General features: G+C 34.1%; 1 protein-coding gene across 1 annotated transcript in view; it reads left to right on the top strand.

Moving 5' to 3' along the window:
- Positions 1-18,568, top strand: part of GRIK2 (glutamate ionotropic receptor kainate type subunit 2) — a gene marked incomplete at its 5' end in the record, with an annotated part of 353,559 nt that overhangs the window by 300,467 nt on the left and 34,524 nt on the right. The window contains one exon of the mRNA XM_083856634.1: positions 17,999-18,224. Coding sequence (XP_083712760.1) covers positions 17,999-18,224 — 226 coding nt within the window. The remainder of the gene's footprint in view (positions 1-17,998; positions 18,225-18,568) is intronic.

Here is an 18,568-nt window from a genome sequence, read left to right as displayed (position 1 = left end):
GGCACCAGGTTGTAGCTTCTTATCCTTGTGTTGTCTTGAATGAAATAGCTCTATTGAAATTATTAGTGTCTCAAGATCAATATCTTGATGTCTCTCTGCTTTTCTGTCAGATTTGACCTGTCTCAAAAATTCTGACAAAAATAGCAATGCTTATATTTTATACTGAGAGTGGCAGGCAACTGGGAAGATGTTTACGAACACAGATAAACAAAAAGAATTACTTTTTTTTTTTTGTTAGAGTAAGGTTCAAATTGAACATGCAAATGAGAACTTCACCTTTGTAACCTTACTTTTATAACCAAATGAAATTTATAGCGTTCTCTAAATATTTATACATTATTTATAAGCAATGAAATAGGCTCTTAAGTTTGGTCAAGAACATAAGAAATGTCCTCTTTATATTAATACAAGTAAATTGGTCCTGAGTGCTTGCCATTGTGGAGGATCATCATATTACTTACTGTTTCTCCCTTTCCACCACTTATCTCAGCATGTTAAATTAGGATAAAGAAAAAATTTAACTTCTCTTCCTTAAAGAAAAAAATTGTGCAATGTCAGTATTTTTTCCAGAATAGATTGCATCTTGATCTATTCAGAAGACCTATGGATTTCTAACCACAGGTCATGTATTTGAAAGGATAATGAGGAGTTTACTTCTAAAGAGTTTTCAAAGGAGATAGTTCCAACTCTCACAGATGACCTCTCTCTTGGAGATCATTGTGGATGTATAAGGAGATACTAATTTCTGCATACCTTTGAGAAGTGGGTGGAAACATAAATGGACAAAAAGCAATTTGGCTAGTTCAATATAGCAGACAGAATATTTCTGAAAATCTCTGAATGTAAGTGCTGATACTGTAGACATTCACTGGAATTAGTATCCATCAAATTCTAAGAATTATATTGCAAGGCTGCAATATCCTCTACTGAAAATCTTTTTATGCTCTTCAAGGTCTGAAATACCTAAGTTTCCTTAACTCTTTCATAAAATATAGAAGGCTCTAGAGAGAGCCTTTAACTATTTGTTAAACCTAATTATGTTGTCTACTTAAATTCAGTGTTCCGTCTAGGATCTGTGAGAAATACATTGTAAAAATAAGCTCACACAGAAATACAGTATTTTTATGTATAAACACAAACACACAGAACAATGGGTGTATCTCTATCTGTGTATAAAGATATATGGAATGATATACTGTTCCAAATGGCTAAGGATTGGTTAAGTTAGGGATTTGGGAGCTGGTAGGAGTAGTGCAATGAAGGAAAGGATGCCATGATAAGAAAAGTGCTTAATATCCAAATTCAGTGAGTTTGTCTATGATTTTTTGCTCTATTTAAAACTACTTCTAGACTTCAGCTCTTCTTAAATAAAAAGAAATAGTGATTATGAGGGTGAAGGACCTCTTTACATGAATGTTGCAAGTGACTGTAAAGTGGGGGTGTTGGCAGGGAGATATAAATAAAGGGAAAATTAGTATTTTCATTTAATGTGAGTGACTTTCTGAAAGTAAGTAACATTTTAAAGATAGTAAGGCTTTGTTCTGTATCATTAGAAAGGTTTTTAGGGACTATATATGACAACATTATACTGATTGTCACTTAAATCTGTTGGGGTTTTTTTTCCCTGAAGAAATATTTTAGATTCCAAAACGTGTTACTCACACTGGATTTCTGACAGAAGCAAAATCTTAATTGTCATGGATAGACTATTTGGAGAAAAGGCAAACCAAACAAAATATTCTGTTCAAGGAATTTAAAACATGACACAAATGCCACAATTTCATAGCATTCATTTACTTATTATTAAATTATTTAAATAAATAAGTTTTGGCTCAAAAAAACTAAGCTTAAATTTATTATTTAATAAATTTAGCTACATCACACATTTCAAATCAAAAAAGCAAACAAAAAATATCATTAAATCATCTTTAGAAGAGTAATATATTTTGCATGACGAGATTGATTTTCCTCTAAGAACTTTTGAGTGTTCAAAAACTGCAGGAAAAAAATCCATTAAGTACTATCCAAGCTGAAGGCTTCAACTTGATAATTTAGAAGACGTTTTCCATTTGTGACATTAACACTAAGGATGCTTCAGAAAAAAATATGGTAGATGATTCTTTAAGAAAAAAACACCTTCCAAATCTATATAAACTTAGGCAGATGGACACTACTGCTTCAGCGTAGTCCTTCTTTGACTGCTGGGATAACATAAGTGTTATGTTGCTTAGAAGAGAGTATCAGTGAGTTTGAGGCCAGATTGGAGAGATCTTTGAGCTACCTGATCTACTGAAAGAAGCCCTATCCAGGTCAGGAAGGTTGGACTAGATATTCTTAAATGGTCCGTTCCAACATAAACTCTTCCATGAATTTTTAATCAATCCATTATAAAGTTTTAAGCAACTTGCACCATGGAGTTATGAATTTTGGGCTTGTTCTATAGCTTAGTTGTAGATCTGACAGTGTTATGATCATGGCTGAACTGGAAGATGCATCTTTTTTGACCTAAATACATCATTTTAGAAGATACATCTTTTTCAACCTAAATGATTCTATAATTCTCTGATTCTATGACATAATTTGCTAATATCAATTTGTTAATACCAATGATTTTCTTCATTGAATAAGTATTTTTAATTAATTACTGCAACATTTAGTATAATATAGAAATATACTGAATGCCATTAGTCAGATGGAGTAAGCATATTCCAGAAAGACTAGTAGAAATTTTACCTTTGAGTATTATCTTGTAGAGTTCATAATATTTATGTTTGAGTGTTCACAAAAAATATGTATTTTATTTCTCACTGATGTTTGTGACCATTGTTTGGACTTGATTCCAAACTAGTCAGCTCAGTCTGGAGTTCCGTTAAGGATCTCTGACCTAGGTGTAAGTTTTTCATTCCATGAAATAAAATTTCCCACCATATACATCTCTCAAGGATTTAGAATACTTATGGAAATTTTGTTTTTGAGTGTCTACACAAACTTTACACATTGACTGCATTATATAAAATGTCTGAAGTATGTAACATGTATTCCATTTTTTTGAACAGTAATTTTAAAGGGAAAATATTTTTGGAAATGTCTGGAGGTTTAATTTTCTCTTTGAAAATCAAGATCCTGAGACATCAGAAAAACAAGTATAAATTAATTTATTTAGACACAACTATTAAAAGGACAATAGCTTTAGTTTCAGTATCTGAGGGATTATTAGAATCCTGAGAAGTAAATAAATACGAAGTATAAGCTTGCACAATGCTTATGCAGGATTTTTGAAAAATAAGATGGTTTCAGTGAACTGGTGTATTTTATATCCATTGATGTTTTCGCTTTGCTAGTTTTATTATCTTTCCAAGCATTGCAGATTTGTTCTAATGGATGATAAAAGTGAAGAAGTAGACTAACTTATAACCTGTAAATCGGTCTAGGAGAGCTGGGTAGACAGTAAGAAATAGCTTAATCGTTGTCTTCAAGGAGTTCAAAAGGTTGATCCCAAAGACAAGTAAATGTATGCATGAGCTTGTATTAGTTCCTTCTCCATCATTTGAAATTTCAAGTAAATGGGCTGCCGTGCAATCAAGAAGAAAAGGTACTGCACTGCAGCTATGGTATTTGGTATTGCTTAGATAAAGCCTGTTTAAAGGGGGAGAAAATAAGATTGCCTTAAGCCTCTTGTCAGCTTCCAGTCTGAAGTAAATTCATACATAACAAAAAAGACTCAAAGGAAATAAGAAAACTGAAAGTGGAAAAATAAGCTGGTCAAAGCAAACGTTTAACATATCTCTTCTCAAGGCATTAATCATACTATACGGGGGTGAGGGTCAAAAGAGTTGAGGCGAACAAGGAGCATTTTGGTGCAGGCAAATGGAAAAAAAAGTCAGCTAAGCTAGTGATCTAAAACAGATTGAAATTTTTAAAGTGAAGCATAAAGGTCAGAAAATTGGGTTCAGATTGATAAGGCACAGTGGGAAAGTTTTAATGAATTCTCAGTAAATGTTTTTAAGACAAGGACTCCAGACTTGAATGTTGAGATAACAATGAGGCTTTTTTGTCTTATCAATTGAAAAAGAGTTAAGAAAAATTCTAGAGAAAGATCAAACAGAATTATGAAAACTCAGTTTCGAACAAAGGAACTGAGCTAAGACTGATTTTACTAACTATTACAGAAAATTAAAGAGTTTTTTAAATTATTTACTTTTACTTGTATTTTGGGGGCAGCAGGGATGCTGCTTTGCCTTTTCAACATGTTAGCAATCTAATATCTGTTAACAGCAGAGGAGGTGGAATTAAAATAGAGTCTAAATCCAAGTTGTTGTACCTAGCAAAGAAAACGGTGGGAGTAATAGAGGGAAATGGAGATAAGTGTTAACATTTTGTACTTGAAGATGACAAAATGGTTCTATGAAAAAGATGGGATGTGGAGGGGCTGAGGTAATTTGGCTTGTTCAGCCTGGAAAAGAGGAGACTGAGGGGAGACCTCATTGCAGTCTACAACTTCCTCATGAAGGGAAATTGAGAGGCAGGCACTGAGCTCTTCTCTTTGGTCACCAGTGACAGAACCAAAAGGAATGGCCTGAAGTTGTGTGAGAAGAGGTTAGGTTGGATATTAGGTAAATCTTCTTTACCCGGTGGGTGGTTGGGCACTAAAAGTGGTTTCCCAGAGGAGTGGTCACTGCACCAAGCCTGACAGAGTTCAAGAAGTATTTGGACAATGCTCTTAGGTACATGGTGTGACTTGGGATAATCCTGACCAAGACCAGGAGCTGGACTTCAATGATCTTTGTGATCCCTTCCAAAGAAACATATTCTATGCTTTTATTATTTTATGAATCTTCAGTGTAGCAGAAACCAACTTTGTCTACAAAACATTATGATTAGTAGCATAAAGAGACTCTTACAGGCTATTACTAGACTTTAAGAGGGAGATCAAGACCAAGAGGAGAGTTCAACACCAAGACCTGAGGACAAGTTTTGCTAGCGTATCATTGGTTAAAGGCATCTATCTTTAAGTGGAGAGTGAATAGGACTGAAATCTGGTTCAGCTGGCAGGCTCAAGGGGTTGTTACAAACAGCTTGAATTCCCATCAGAAATCATTTATAGACAGTTATGCTCTCATGGGGGTATCAGGCCCATACAGATTCACTTATGATCTGGATGGTAATATCTCAGCAAGTTTATGGATGATACAAAACTGAGAGGAGTAATTGACAGACGAGATGGTTGTGCTGCCTTTTAGAGGAACCTCAATAGGCTGGTGAAACGGGTAGGCAGGAACCCCATGTAGGTTTAAAAAAGAAAATGCCAAATCCCTGGTTAATTAAAGTATCCATCATTAGAAAGAGGCTGTGAGAGAAGGGTTTGTTTAGTCTAGAACAAAGAAAAGTTGCGTGTGGGGAATGCAGACTGATATTTATAAATATGTGATAGGAGCATGTAAATAAGACGGAGCCAGACTTTGCTTGGTGGTTTCCAGTGAAAGAAGACAAGTCAGTGGACAAGAATTGAAATATTTAAACAGTTTACCCTCACAGGGTCAACTACTGGAGCATTTAAAAACACTGCAAGGGATAAAGTTACCTATAGAATATATTTGCTGTGTAGAATAGAAAAATACAACCCTAGCATTATGGCAAATACTGTCATGATCTGAATGGAAATGTGGGCTAATTGACAGATGCTATCACATCTGTCATGATGAATATGAACCTACTTTTGCCAGAGATCTTCAGTAAATTGTCACCTTCAAAAAAGTTCAATGCAACTTTGTCATATAAACATAAACCAGAATAAAATTAAAAGAATATACATACAAATTAATAAGATTAAAACACCTCTCCCCTTGAGAAATGACATTGATTGCTCAGTGTAGATACACACTACTGAAGTTAGCTATTGCTATGTTGAAACCATAAAAGTTGATTTCGGTCTTATGACAAGTTAAAAATTGTTTATGGAGCTCTACACCTTAAAGCAGGTCATGTTTCCTTATTAATTTACTTGTTGACAGAAAATGTCTTTCACTTATCTGCTGCTTTTTATTTTAAAGTGAACTAAGGGTATATCTGTCCAACTGCTGATCCAGGTGCTCATTAGAAAAACCTTTCATGTTAATTAGCACATTTTAAGCAAATTCAACGGATGATTGATATTCAAAATAAATATGAAACTATTTCCTTACTTGCCCAAGCAATTTCATCCACTTTGTCATGTTTGAAATTGTACTGTCACAGATTCGGTTGCATTTGTTCTTGGCATATGCAGGGAAATCATGTTTACAGTGTTGCTAAAAGACATTTTCCAACACGATGGCTTTCAAACTCATAGGTGATCTCTTTAACCCTATCTGTGAGTAGTGAAGGGGTCAACCAAAGGAACGCACAAAATAATATAGTAATGATAACACATTGACAGTGACATCAGTTATGTGCTAAAATGCAATCACAAACACTATCAGTGCAACTGTTAATTTTTTGTCAGACTATGTGGGAACAAGATGTAGTGGGATAAGTAGTATGGCCTACAATGCAGAATGAATTCAGTGAGTTCTGTGCTTTCACCCTATTTTTGTTTTCATTGCCATTATTTTCAGTCTTGTATAATACATATGAACAGCAAAGGATTAAGTCCATCACCCGCAATGTTATTAGCTTTTTAAATTGAAATTCAATACATATTTATTTATTGTTTATTAGAGGTTTCTAAAATGGTTACTCATAAATTAGTTTCCATAAAATTCCCTAGAATGGAATTTTCTCAAATATTTCAATTGAAACCAAATAAGGAACTAAGTCAAACACTGTAGTCCCAGTTGTTATTATTGGAAACTGCTCAGCAAAATAATTTGGTAGCATCCTGAAAAGGCTGGTTTGTTTTTGTAAGCAGATTAGCAGAGATAATAATATAAATTTAGCTAAATTCAACTTAATGGATTCTGAAATTACATCAGAAATTAGGTTTCCTATTAGCCATTTACTAGTGAATAACAGAATTACTTTTCTGTTCAACTGATCAATTTACTGACAGTTTGACAGGGGAAACAGAATGACGCACAGCTACGAGTGATTCCATGAAGGAAATGTCTAGAACCCTTGGCAACTGGATAATCATAGAATTATTGCTTGATTTAGGCTAGAAGAACTTTAAAGATTATCTAGTTCCAGCTCCCTTACGATCATCAAAAGTAAATTTTCTAGGAGTTATCACACACCAGCCCACACAATATTTTTCTGATGGCACATAGATTTGCACTAGACCACAGCAGTACATTTCAAATATCTATTCCTTCTCTTGGCTATATTCCAGAACTTGGATGTCAGAGGCCACAGAGTAATTATTTCAAGCCATATTTGAAATGTTTCATTATTGATAAAGAATTCTGCTCTGCCCCCAGGATGCATAGATTATAAAGTGTAATTGCTTTTACCATGTGCAACAATAAATAGATGAATGTTGTATAATATTTTAGTCAATATTAAGAAGTTTTTTACTATAACAATCAGTAGAAATTTTTAATTAGAAAGATTAAAATGTCACTAAGGTATCTCTGCATACACCTCATATGATGTGATCTTGCTGAGTAACAGAGAAACTGTTTACAGCAGCTGAGGAATTATCTATTAAAAATATTTCTTTCCTAAAAATAATTTAAAAAATCCATGTTTAAATTTTGATTCTTATTATTGTCTTAATTTTTCTGTCAACTGAAATTGGTATGAAATATTGCTCTTCCCTATTTTTCCCATCTTTCTGTTTACTTTGTTCCTATTATCTAAATTTTTTGAAATGTTTTTGAAAGTTTAGTTTATCACTGAAATTTCACATTATTGCTCACTTAGGAAAAAAAAAAAGTAAAGACTGAGGGGAGGTCATCCCATCCCAGCTACTTATTTCCTTATTCTGGCTGATATCACTCAGTGTTAGTATCATTTTAACTCTGATCTTTGCTATTGAAGACGATGTTTAATAAGAATACAGTTGGACCTGTTTGCTTCGTAAAGTGCACAGAAAAAATTCTGAAAATAGAAAGAAATAACAGGTGATAGTGCTTTTCACTCTGTTCTTTCCAAGAATTCAGGGCAACTAAAGTGAACAGAACATCTATAATGTTAAGGCTGCAATGCTGAGGCCATACCATATGACAGACACTTCCTAGGGCAAACATGAGAGAGCACTTCGCTGTTGTCACAGGAAAAAGTGTCTGTTCCTACAGATGATGTTAAATGTATTCAAATTAAAATGGCTTTTGCAATTTAAAGTTCCATCTAACTTAAAGAAGATAGAGTAGCCAGGGTTCTACTGAAGCTGCAAACTATGTATTTACAGTCAGATTTTGGGCAGCACAAGTTTCTTCAGTTTGTATAGGGTAGTGGAAATACAGTGTGTGAACTTTTCACTGATTTTGCTTTTGATTTTCTTCTACATAAATATACAAAATAGAGGAATTCTGGATTCAGTAGTTTCAAAGATCACACACGAGAGTGCTATTCAAAATGATAGACTTTTTTTCCCCCAAGACTGGTTCAGAAAAGTTCTGTTATATATTAAGGCATTTGTATGAGCAATAATTAAGTAATTGGCACAGGATTAGCCAGGGAAATCTTAGGATAATCTATGACTGAGTGTTGGTGTATTATTTAACATTAACATGACTGATTTAGATCACTGGGTGGTCAAGCAAACTGGTAATTTGTTTTCATATTTTCATTCATTGGAAATTTTCAGTTACTTTATTGCTGCTAATTTTGAGCAATTCTTCTGAAAAGAATTCAAATAGACCATTTAATAACACTGGAAAGTGAATTCTTCCCCCATGTTCTGCCATACACTTGTTCTGCTGCTCCCAGTTCTAAATAAAGCAGAGCCTTTGTAGAACTTAGTCTTCAAAAGCTATACTATATCCCTTTCTCTGTTGAACTGCATTTATACTGCCTGGACTCACGTACTACAGATGTCCAAATTGCAGGGTGCAAATAAACACATTGTATTTTACCCTAACTTTTGACACGTGTTATGGTTTTGTCAGCAATGCAATTTTCTCCATCAACTTCTGTTCAGTTGAATAGAGGCTCTATATATCATTACTAAAAAATACTCAAAACTATCTGTTGTAACTGGTATTGTCTGTGTTTTCTGTATAGATCATTACCTTAAAACATGTAAATTAATTTAGGTGTATAGATTAATTCTTCATGATGTATTCATGAGGAACCAGTCTGGCTGAAAAGTTCCTCTGTCTTTTACTCTAACTTTTAATTTTAGATATTTTAGATTTTTTTTTAGGTCTTTTAGATTTTTTTTTAAATCATTATTCTTTCTATTATTGGAGGGAAGCAGATCCTTAAGTGTTATATTGTTTATCTTCTCAATTAAGTTGTTTAGGAAACCAAAGGTGTTTAAAGATAAAATTGCTAGAATTATTCCAAGATCTGACAGATTCACTAACAAAAATTTTTTGATCAATATCCTACCACTTCTCTACACCTTTGATAAAAGCCACATATGGCATCAATCCTGTTTGCCTGAATTAACTCCAATTTTCTAGTCACCAAGGTCAGAAAAGTACAGAGAAAGACTCAGCTGTTAGCACATATGGTCCAATGTGGTTGGTAATTTACTTTGTGTAATGAAAAAAGTACAGTATGCTAAACCCAAATCCCACTGCAAAACACCTCAGTGGTGGTTTATGCTAATGTATAGAGAGCAAATATTTTACATGAGCTGTTTTGTGAAGAAATACTGAAAAATTATTGGCCATTTTGGATGTAAAGAGATTTTTATGTCTGTTAACAGAATGATGGTGAATTTATCGGGAGAAAAAAACCCAACAATCTGTCTGTGAAACAAGGCTCATTTTGATGACTATCATTACAAGCAATAGTTAATGCTACTTCTGCTGCTTGAGTGGTGCCATTAGGAAATAAATGACAGTGGAAATTCCATTAGGTTTTTGAAATGTGTGGAGACAATAAAACAATGTTTATTTTAAACTATGTTTTTTTGGGAAAAAAGAGACCAATAATAGCTAATGGGCTTTCTGTCTCTTCTGCTCATTCAAAGGGATCTTTGAACAAAACAATGCTGAGTTTGGTTTCTAATGCTGCCAAGTAAGTTTATCTCAAATCTCAACAGCAACAGTGTTTTGACAATAGTACATATTAATTGTGGTTTGAATATTGCACAAACACCTCTCATACAGGTATAGATACTGTGAGAATACATTTGTTAAAATTGTGGCACAGTTAAAAATTCTTGCTCTATCTGAGGTAATATTTAAAGTAATATTTGTGACCTTCATGCTCAGTTCCAAAGATAAAACTATGCAGTCAGTGCTTTTGGAAAATGAGATTGTTTTCAGATACAGTGCAAATGACGTGTGGAGTTCTGTATGTGCAGTTTGTGTCTCAGAAAGGGCAGAGTGAGCAGAAACAGGTTTATTTTTACAAACATCCAGAATATAGGATATGCTTTAGAAACAGACTAAGTTTGATTAAATTCTTATTCCTATTTATAAAGGAAGAAACCTGCAGAAGTGTGAGATATATGATACTTGTCATCTTCCACAGTATTTTACAAGAAGAGCTCTTGTGATATTGGTTATTATTCAGTAGAGGACTATATATCATTTTTGGTATAAAAGGCAAGAAAGTTTTCTGAAATCCATTAGTGATTTTGGAGCTATGAAGTCTTTACCAATTTCCAGGTCAAAGCTGATAGCAAAAACTCATTTCAATAGCATTAGGGTTTGGGATTTTTTAACCATAAGTTACTTGAAATATTTAACATTTGTTCAAAATCTTTGGGTTTTAAAACAAAAAGTCAGCACAATCAGAGCAAGAGTGAAAGTGTCCTTCTCTGAGTGCTGCATTTTTATTCCTTGTAGCTCTATTCTTGGCAGAAACACCTTTCCTCCTTTCATTTGTGCTCTATGGACCATAAAAACTGCCGTTATGGAGGAGAGAAGACTGTATGCATTACTTTTATTGTTTTTATGCTGACACAACAAAATCTAAATTGTCTGGTTCACTTAGGGGTTTTCAGGCCTCAGAGATTCTGAAAAAAATAGGGGGAAAAGAAAGGAAAAAAACCTAGAAAAATAGTACTCTGAGGTCAGAGGGTTATAGTGAATGAGACCAGGATGAAAAGAGAAAGTGTCTTTTTCATTTTTCTGTGATGACTGAGAAGAAGCTAGTCTAATAGTTCTAGGAGACAATAAAGAAAATATTGTGTTGAAGAGATTGGTATTTATAACTGCTTGCTAAACTGTTCAAAAATTAGATGATACTCAGAAGCCCACTTGAATTAAGTTTATCTGTTGGGTGACAGGACAGCTAAGCTGATTTAAGTCTGGATTGTGCATGGCATTGTATTATCCTGTGGAGGCATCAGGTGCAGATATGGAATTAAGACCAAATTGCGTTTTACACATAACATGCTCAGCTATGTCAAAATCAGTAATTATAACGCTTTAGCTCCCTCAAAAACAGCACTTACTTTTGGAGTGTAGAATTAGCTAAGACTTATGAGAAACTAGAAATTGGTTTTGGTCGTTATAACAAATTTAAATGTACTATTTAAAACAAAATGTCTTCAACAAGATATGTAGTAATTTGTGAAAGCTAAAAATTGTGTAAAGCTAAAAAAATAATAATAAGTGTCATAGTTTATTCTGATTCCTGTATTTATCATTATTTCCTTATATTACTTATATCTTTATATTACTGTTTAGTTCAGAAGTTCCAGTAATGGATCATTGTTGTCCACTTCAGAAATATTGAGTTGTTTGGAGAAAACAGTACCTGTTCCAAAGAATTCAGCCTCATATTAAGAACTGGGAGAGGTGGATCAGTGTATGCCGATATATATTACAGAAACAATTAAGTATATTAAATACACAACAGAGAAAACACATCCTCGGTTATTGATAGGTATTTGAACAGTAGCAATCAGCCTTTACAAATTTCCATTTGGTGAGACTATAGGCAGATGAACAGTATATTTATGTTTCTGTACAATTTATTTTCATTTATTCTACTGTTCAAATTCTTCCAGATAGCCTTATCCTTGAGTTTTGCTATACTTATAATATTTCATGAGAGTTACAGGATTCCTAAAACATTCTTTACCTTAGGCTGTTTGTTCTTCCAGTTTTAAGCCTGTCACACTATAATATGAAATGTATTCCATTAATTAACTTTGTTGATCTCTCTATTTATGATACTAATCCTCTGTGGCCAAAAATACTGGAGACATATCCCAGATGTTTTAAAACATCTACAAGCAGTAAGAGGATTTACTATAATAATTGTTTCACCTAAATTTGACATCTAGCCTTCTTATGTTAAGAAAAAATCTTGAGATACATTAGTATTTTTGCCATTATTAAAAACACCAGAAATGTATTTTCTAGTTTATTTCACAGCTATGTAGATTTAGGTCTTATGTCAAAACAAAATGTCAAACTTAAAAAAAGAGTAAGGAATGAATAAAATAACTTGCTATATGAACAGTTAAGTTTGGATTCCTATACTCATGTTCAGGATTTCCAAAGGGTCATGTATGAAACAATTGGGATGAGTCTACTTGAGTTTCAGAGGATTGAATGGGAAAAAAGGACAGGAAAAACACATTCCTCTGGATAACGATGTGCTTGCCTCTGTCTTGATGTATGAGCCACATAAATTCATAATGCTTTTGGGGTTTGTTTGGTTTGTTTATTTTGTTTTTACTTGTTTGGTTGTTGGGTTTTTGGTCTTTTTCCCAAAACAGGAAATTATATTTTTTTTTTGTTTGTTGAAATTGCTCAAAGTAAAAACCTGAAGAGTCTCCAAAAACTCATTAATTACTGTACATAAGTTCATACTGATAAAGAATCAAATAAATAAATGAAAATTCAAAGTTGGAAGGGATCTCTAGAGGTCCCTTACTCTTGTTAGAGGAGATCTGCTTTTCTAATTGAAACCCTGGTGTGAGATTAACTTATTCAGTGTTCATGGTGCTAGATTAATTTATTCAGAGTTACATTAAGATGGCTTGAATATTTCCAGCTGATTCTACAACTTCTCTGAACTGCATGTGCCAATACCTAATTTTTTTCATGGTGAAGAATTTTTTCCTTATATATCAGAGAATTTCCCATTTGAAGTGCTATCACCACACATCCTAATGTAGACAATACCTACAGCTTCTGTCTAATATTCTCTTTAGGTAATGGAAAAAGGCAATTACATTCTCTGTAAGCCTTGCATTTTAGGAAAAACATCATTTTATATAAATCTTTCTTTGTAAGTTAAGATCTCCAATCTTCTGATCACTTTGGTGGGCACTGTTTAATTTTAGCATGTCTTTGAACGCAGAGAATGAAAACTGGACACTGCATTCTTGATGTGGCTTGACCAGTGCCAATTATTGTGGATTAATCCCTTCCCTTGTTCTGGGCTTGGCTATAGTCTGCTGATATTGCCTGCAGTCTGCGTTCCTGCTGCAGAGATGGGCTGCTTACTTATGTTCTGCTAGCTGTTTTCTTGGGACCATAAGTCCTTTTCAGCCAAGATTCACTCCCACCAGCCAATTCCCAGCCAATATGAATACTTGGAATTGCGTTTTTCCAGAACAGACTTTGAATTCATCTTTCTTAAATCTCATGCATTTCTCGTTATATTAATTTCCAAGTCTTTTGTGACCTGTTTGCACAATAGCTCTTTCTTTCAATATATCTTCCTCTCCTCTCTTGTTTTGTATCATCCACAAACTTGATGAGGGTGCCTTCAGTACCATTTTCCCAACTGTTTGTAGAGATACTGAGTAGTATCAGGTCTAGGACTGACCCTTGAGATAGTCACAACTTGACAAGATGCTAATCTGGCTTGAGGTGTTAACTACCACTTTCTTTGCCATTTCTCCACTTGTAGCTGCTCCATCTGTCCAGTCCTCATCCTTCCAGGTTGTCATCAAAGATGTTTTGAGGGACCATGTTGGATACTTTGATAAGACTCATACAGATTTGTTTTTTTGAAATCTCTTTTCATATGTCATTCTTTTTGTAAGTGCAAATGTGTAAGTGATGAGCTTGGTGAAGTCACTCAGAAGTGCCATTTAGTCGTTTATCCATTACATAAGGTGAGAATTAATGGGAATTGTTCCTTTAGCTTTAAAAAAATCCATGAATCAACTTCAAGAAAAGTGACTGTGTCCAATAAGCATGCAATGCTCAGGAAAACAAAAGTCACAAAGCTATTATACTCAGCGTCATAAACAGAAAATACTATAGTCGGATTGGGAGTCTGTGGGTTTTTTTCCCTGACATAATGATTGTGATGATTTGATTCTCATGAGGTGGAGAGTGTTTTCATAAAATATATCAGAACTGGATGACTGACTTTCAAATTTTTTTTCTCAAAATTTAATCTTTATTACCTTCAATCTTTCCTTAGTTACTACAGAATCTTTTGAGTTTTAATATTGCATGGGTGAAAGCAAAGCTAAACCATTTTATATGGCACCTAAATCCTGTTAGAAGCCAGGAAAGAAGTCGTAAGCTATCATTAAAATAAAAATCTCCATTAATGGATCTGTAATTTTTCCTTTGTAGAAATGTCAGAATCAGCCTGGCACATATTTGCTGTGCATTTATCCACTCTTGACTTGTGTCATGAGATCTGCTTCCGTGTACTTTGATCCTTGTTTATTCTGCCATATTTTCAACATTCTGATATTTTTCTAATCTTGTGGTCCAGAGTCCTGCTGCTCAGATATTTCTTTCCAAGCCAGTGCTCCAGGATAGAGCAGTAAGTAACACATTACTGACAATGACTCATTTTGTTTCCAGACTCATATTTATACATAGCTTTAGACTATGACTAACTTAGAGCCTTTGCCATGGTTCCATTTGTGGTCCCTGACAAGCACAGTTATCTTCCAATTATGTTTAATTCATGAATGCTGAGTATGGCACTGACAGTATCCTCTGAATGTCATTGTGAGAGTCATCATTTTATGCATCAAGTTCGATGTTGAGACGAGTTTCTAGATTTGCTTAATCTTTTAATTTCCAGCTTTCCTATTTGTTAGTTCCCTTTTCTCTTCCAGTGAAATTCAAGGCATAGACAGTTTTCTTACTACTCTCCATTGTCTTTAGCATTCCTGAGGGAACACAAGCATGGTAAATCATGTCACCACAAGTTATCTTATACAAACATCATTTCCGGTTGATTTGAAGTGAGGTTGGAATTCTTGACAGTAATTTCCAGTTAGACGAAACAATATGGTGAACTAACCCAGATAAAATAATACACTTCATTGATGGAGTGTATAGGTTGATTAACCAGACTGAGCTGCACACAGTGAAAGAAGGTGGAAACATAATGTAAATTGCAACATCTGCTTCTAACACTGAGAATGATACAGTCATAACCACAGGAAGCATGTTGGAGTGTCATTATCTTTAATTCAGTGTCAAATGAGCTTCTGATGCTTTTCATTGTTCTGACTTCTTGATTTTCATCAATGAGTCTGCTGAGTGTTTTGGCAGACACAGGACAACTATTTATGGGTATATTTTCCAAAATCAACTGAAGGTTTTTTAATTTAGGATTAAAAAAAATAAATCTCTTGTACATTCAAAAGAACCCAAACCAAACCAAACAAAACAAAACATAGGGTTTAAAAGTAGAATGGCATTATTTCCTGGCATAATTTCAGTTTTTAGGGGTGGAAGAAAATAGAATGCAAAAGCATTCACTTTTTGTGCACTTTCTGTCACCCTTGTCAACTTTATAGTGGTGAGCCACGTGCACTGGTACTCTAGGTTTTGTGTTCTAGTTTCTAGTCTTTTTTAATTATGTGTAGACTGTTTAAATGTTTTAGTTTCATTTTAATTGTTCCAGTAGATGAGCTGTCCTGTGCAGGAGCTTTTTTTGATTTTGTTGATGACCATTTTTCTTTCCTTTTCAATAGAAGGAGTGGCCTCAACCTAGTTGATTAAATCAGCCATCATAATATGAACACTCTGTCCTTTAAAGGATACTGTATTTTTTTTTCACATGTTCTAATGATTGGATAGAAAGCAACCATACCCCTTGCTAATATTTTTTAATCCTGGAGTTCATTTTTTCTCAACAAAAATAGAAAAATGCATATGTATTACAGTTCCTTCTTTATTTATGTTTTTTGGTTGTATCTCATTTGGCTTTTTTTTCCCCTCACCCCTTCAACATGTGTCAGCAATGTACATCTAACCATTTACTAAAATTGTTTTCTCTGCTAAAGTTTTATATTGCTCAGATTATTTATACTAGCTAATATATTTACTGGGGTAAAGACTGTATAATAAAAGAATAAAATAAGGGTTCTTGGTAAAATTTTACAAATATTAAAAAACATTTATTTCCACCCTGTCTGTGTAACACATTAACTTGCATTTCTACAGAGCTGGTGTGCATTGCAAATATATTATGCCACAATGCAATACTAAATGCTTGCAAGAGTTATTTGATTTAAAAAAACACAAACCCCTATAAAGAGAGACCCTATCTGTTTGGTCATCTCTGTTCTACGTGTCCACAGAATATTCTGAAGAAAAATACTTTCCTCTTTCATTGTTACTAAAATCTTTTGCAATCAGGCCCAGATTGTGTTCAGACAATAACAATATGCAAAAATGCAGAGCCCTAAAAGTCTTCAGTTTTGTTGGGATTGACACTAAACTTAGTTCAAATGCTTGATTTGCTAAGTCACCTGGCATAGTGAAAGAACTCTTGGATTGTATCTTAGCAGGGGGACAAAGTAATCTCTTTTTTCTAAATAAATGTTCTTATTCCACGTACACTGCTAATTCTCATTTGGGTCAGAATTTCTGGCTGTCAATCATCTGAACTTCAGAAATGTTTGTAGTGTCAATCTTTGTTTAGTATTTCTTCCAGAGCTGATGGCAGAAATATGTTTAAGGCTGACATGAAAAGAGGAAAGACACCTTAAAAAGTCTGATAATACTAGTGTTTACATGCTATTTATAAATTTAGTTTACTAGGCATTTTTTAACATTACATAACATTTTCTGATACATCTTGAATTTGTAGTGTTATTAAACAGATGGGACAAATGTGGTATAAAATGTTCAGTATTTCTAATAAAATCAGTTTATTCAGTCATTAGATCTCTTAAGCACTGTGCTTGACGAAAATAAGAAGAGGTAATTACCTTCTTTTTAAACCAACTCAGGTGAAAAAAAAGGAAGCAACTCCTCTGTAGTTGCACAGCATCAATTTCTTCCAAACTACTGACTCCTTTATCCCAAATTACCAACTCCCTTCTTACCACAACAGTTCTTTGTATTCTGGAAATATTAAATCAGAAAACATATAATAATTTTTATGGCTTCCAGTGGTCCGTTTCTGTAAGGCAAGCTATCCTTATGACCAGTGAGTGGTATTACCTCTTAGCTAAAATCCTTCTCCAAGCTTTTTGTCACGTACAATAGATAAAATGTTATCTGCCCTCTCCTTCACAACTGTTTCCTCCATACACTGCCATCTGGAAGTGCTTTGATTACTTCAGATTGCCACGCCATGCATTAGGTCTTCAGACCTGTTCAGCTGAGTGATTGAAATAATAGCAAAATTTCACTTGTGCCAGAATCCACAGATTCTCCTACAAAACTCAACAACATGGTTGATTATCTTTTCTAGAGTGAAATACTTAATAGTTTTCCACTGACCTGAAGTACTTGTAGGCCTTCCTCCTGCATAAAAACTTATAAGCAATAAAAACAGATCAACAACAGATATTTCATATTTGCAATCTGTCTAGTTCTTTATTTTTATGTGAGGAAGATGACAAGTACAGATGAGATAAAAGGCACAGGCATCCTTAGAAAATTGCCTTGGTAAAACCTGACGTACTAAAATCTGAGAGGAGAGCAAAGTGCAAATTGACAGTTTGCTTTCACTTGTATAAGCATATTATATCTTATTCATATTGCATTTAATATTTGTCTTTCAGAAATCCAAAATCTCCACTTATGACAAGATGTGGGCCTTCATGAGCAGCAGGAGGCAGTCAGTACTTGTCAAAAGTAATGAGGAAGGTATCCAACGGGTGCTTACCTCTGATTATGCATTTCTAATGGAGTCGACAACCATTGAGTTTGTCACACAGAGGAACTGTAACCTAACACAGATTGGGGGCCTGATAGACTCCAAAGGTTACGGCGTTGGAACTCCCATGGGTAGGTGATATGTCAACCACTTGTTCTCTGTTCATTAATCTTAGCTGCTGCTGCAGCATAGGAGATATCCCATACACTGCTCCTTTCTCTACATTGCTAGCATTTACCTTTATTTTCTTTTCCCCAACCAGGCAAAATATATATTTTGTCAAAGCTTATGGATTTTATTGTATTTTCCAAACAGAAAACAGCTGTTACTTTATAAATAGTTGGATATTTTCATATGATAAATTTGTTTTACACTGTGCCTTCCACATGTTCAACAACAACAAAAACAACAAAAGTACTTTTCACAGTACTTTATTTTATTAAAAAAAGGTTTTAAAGATGCTGATTTTTGTGTT

This window comes from Zosterops lateralis, assembly GCF_965231275.1.
Source record: "Zosterops lateralis genome assembly, chromosome: 3".
Classification (NCBI taxonomy): domain Eukaryota; kingdom Metazoa; phylum Chordata; class Aves; order Passeriformes; family Zosteropidae; genus Zosterops; species Zosterops lateralis.
Note: the sequence above shows the minus strand (reverse complement) of the source record. Positions and strands in the feature narration are given on the sequence as shown.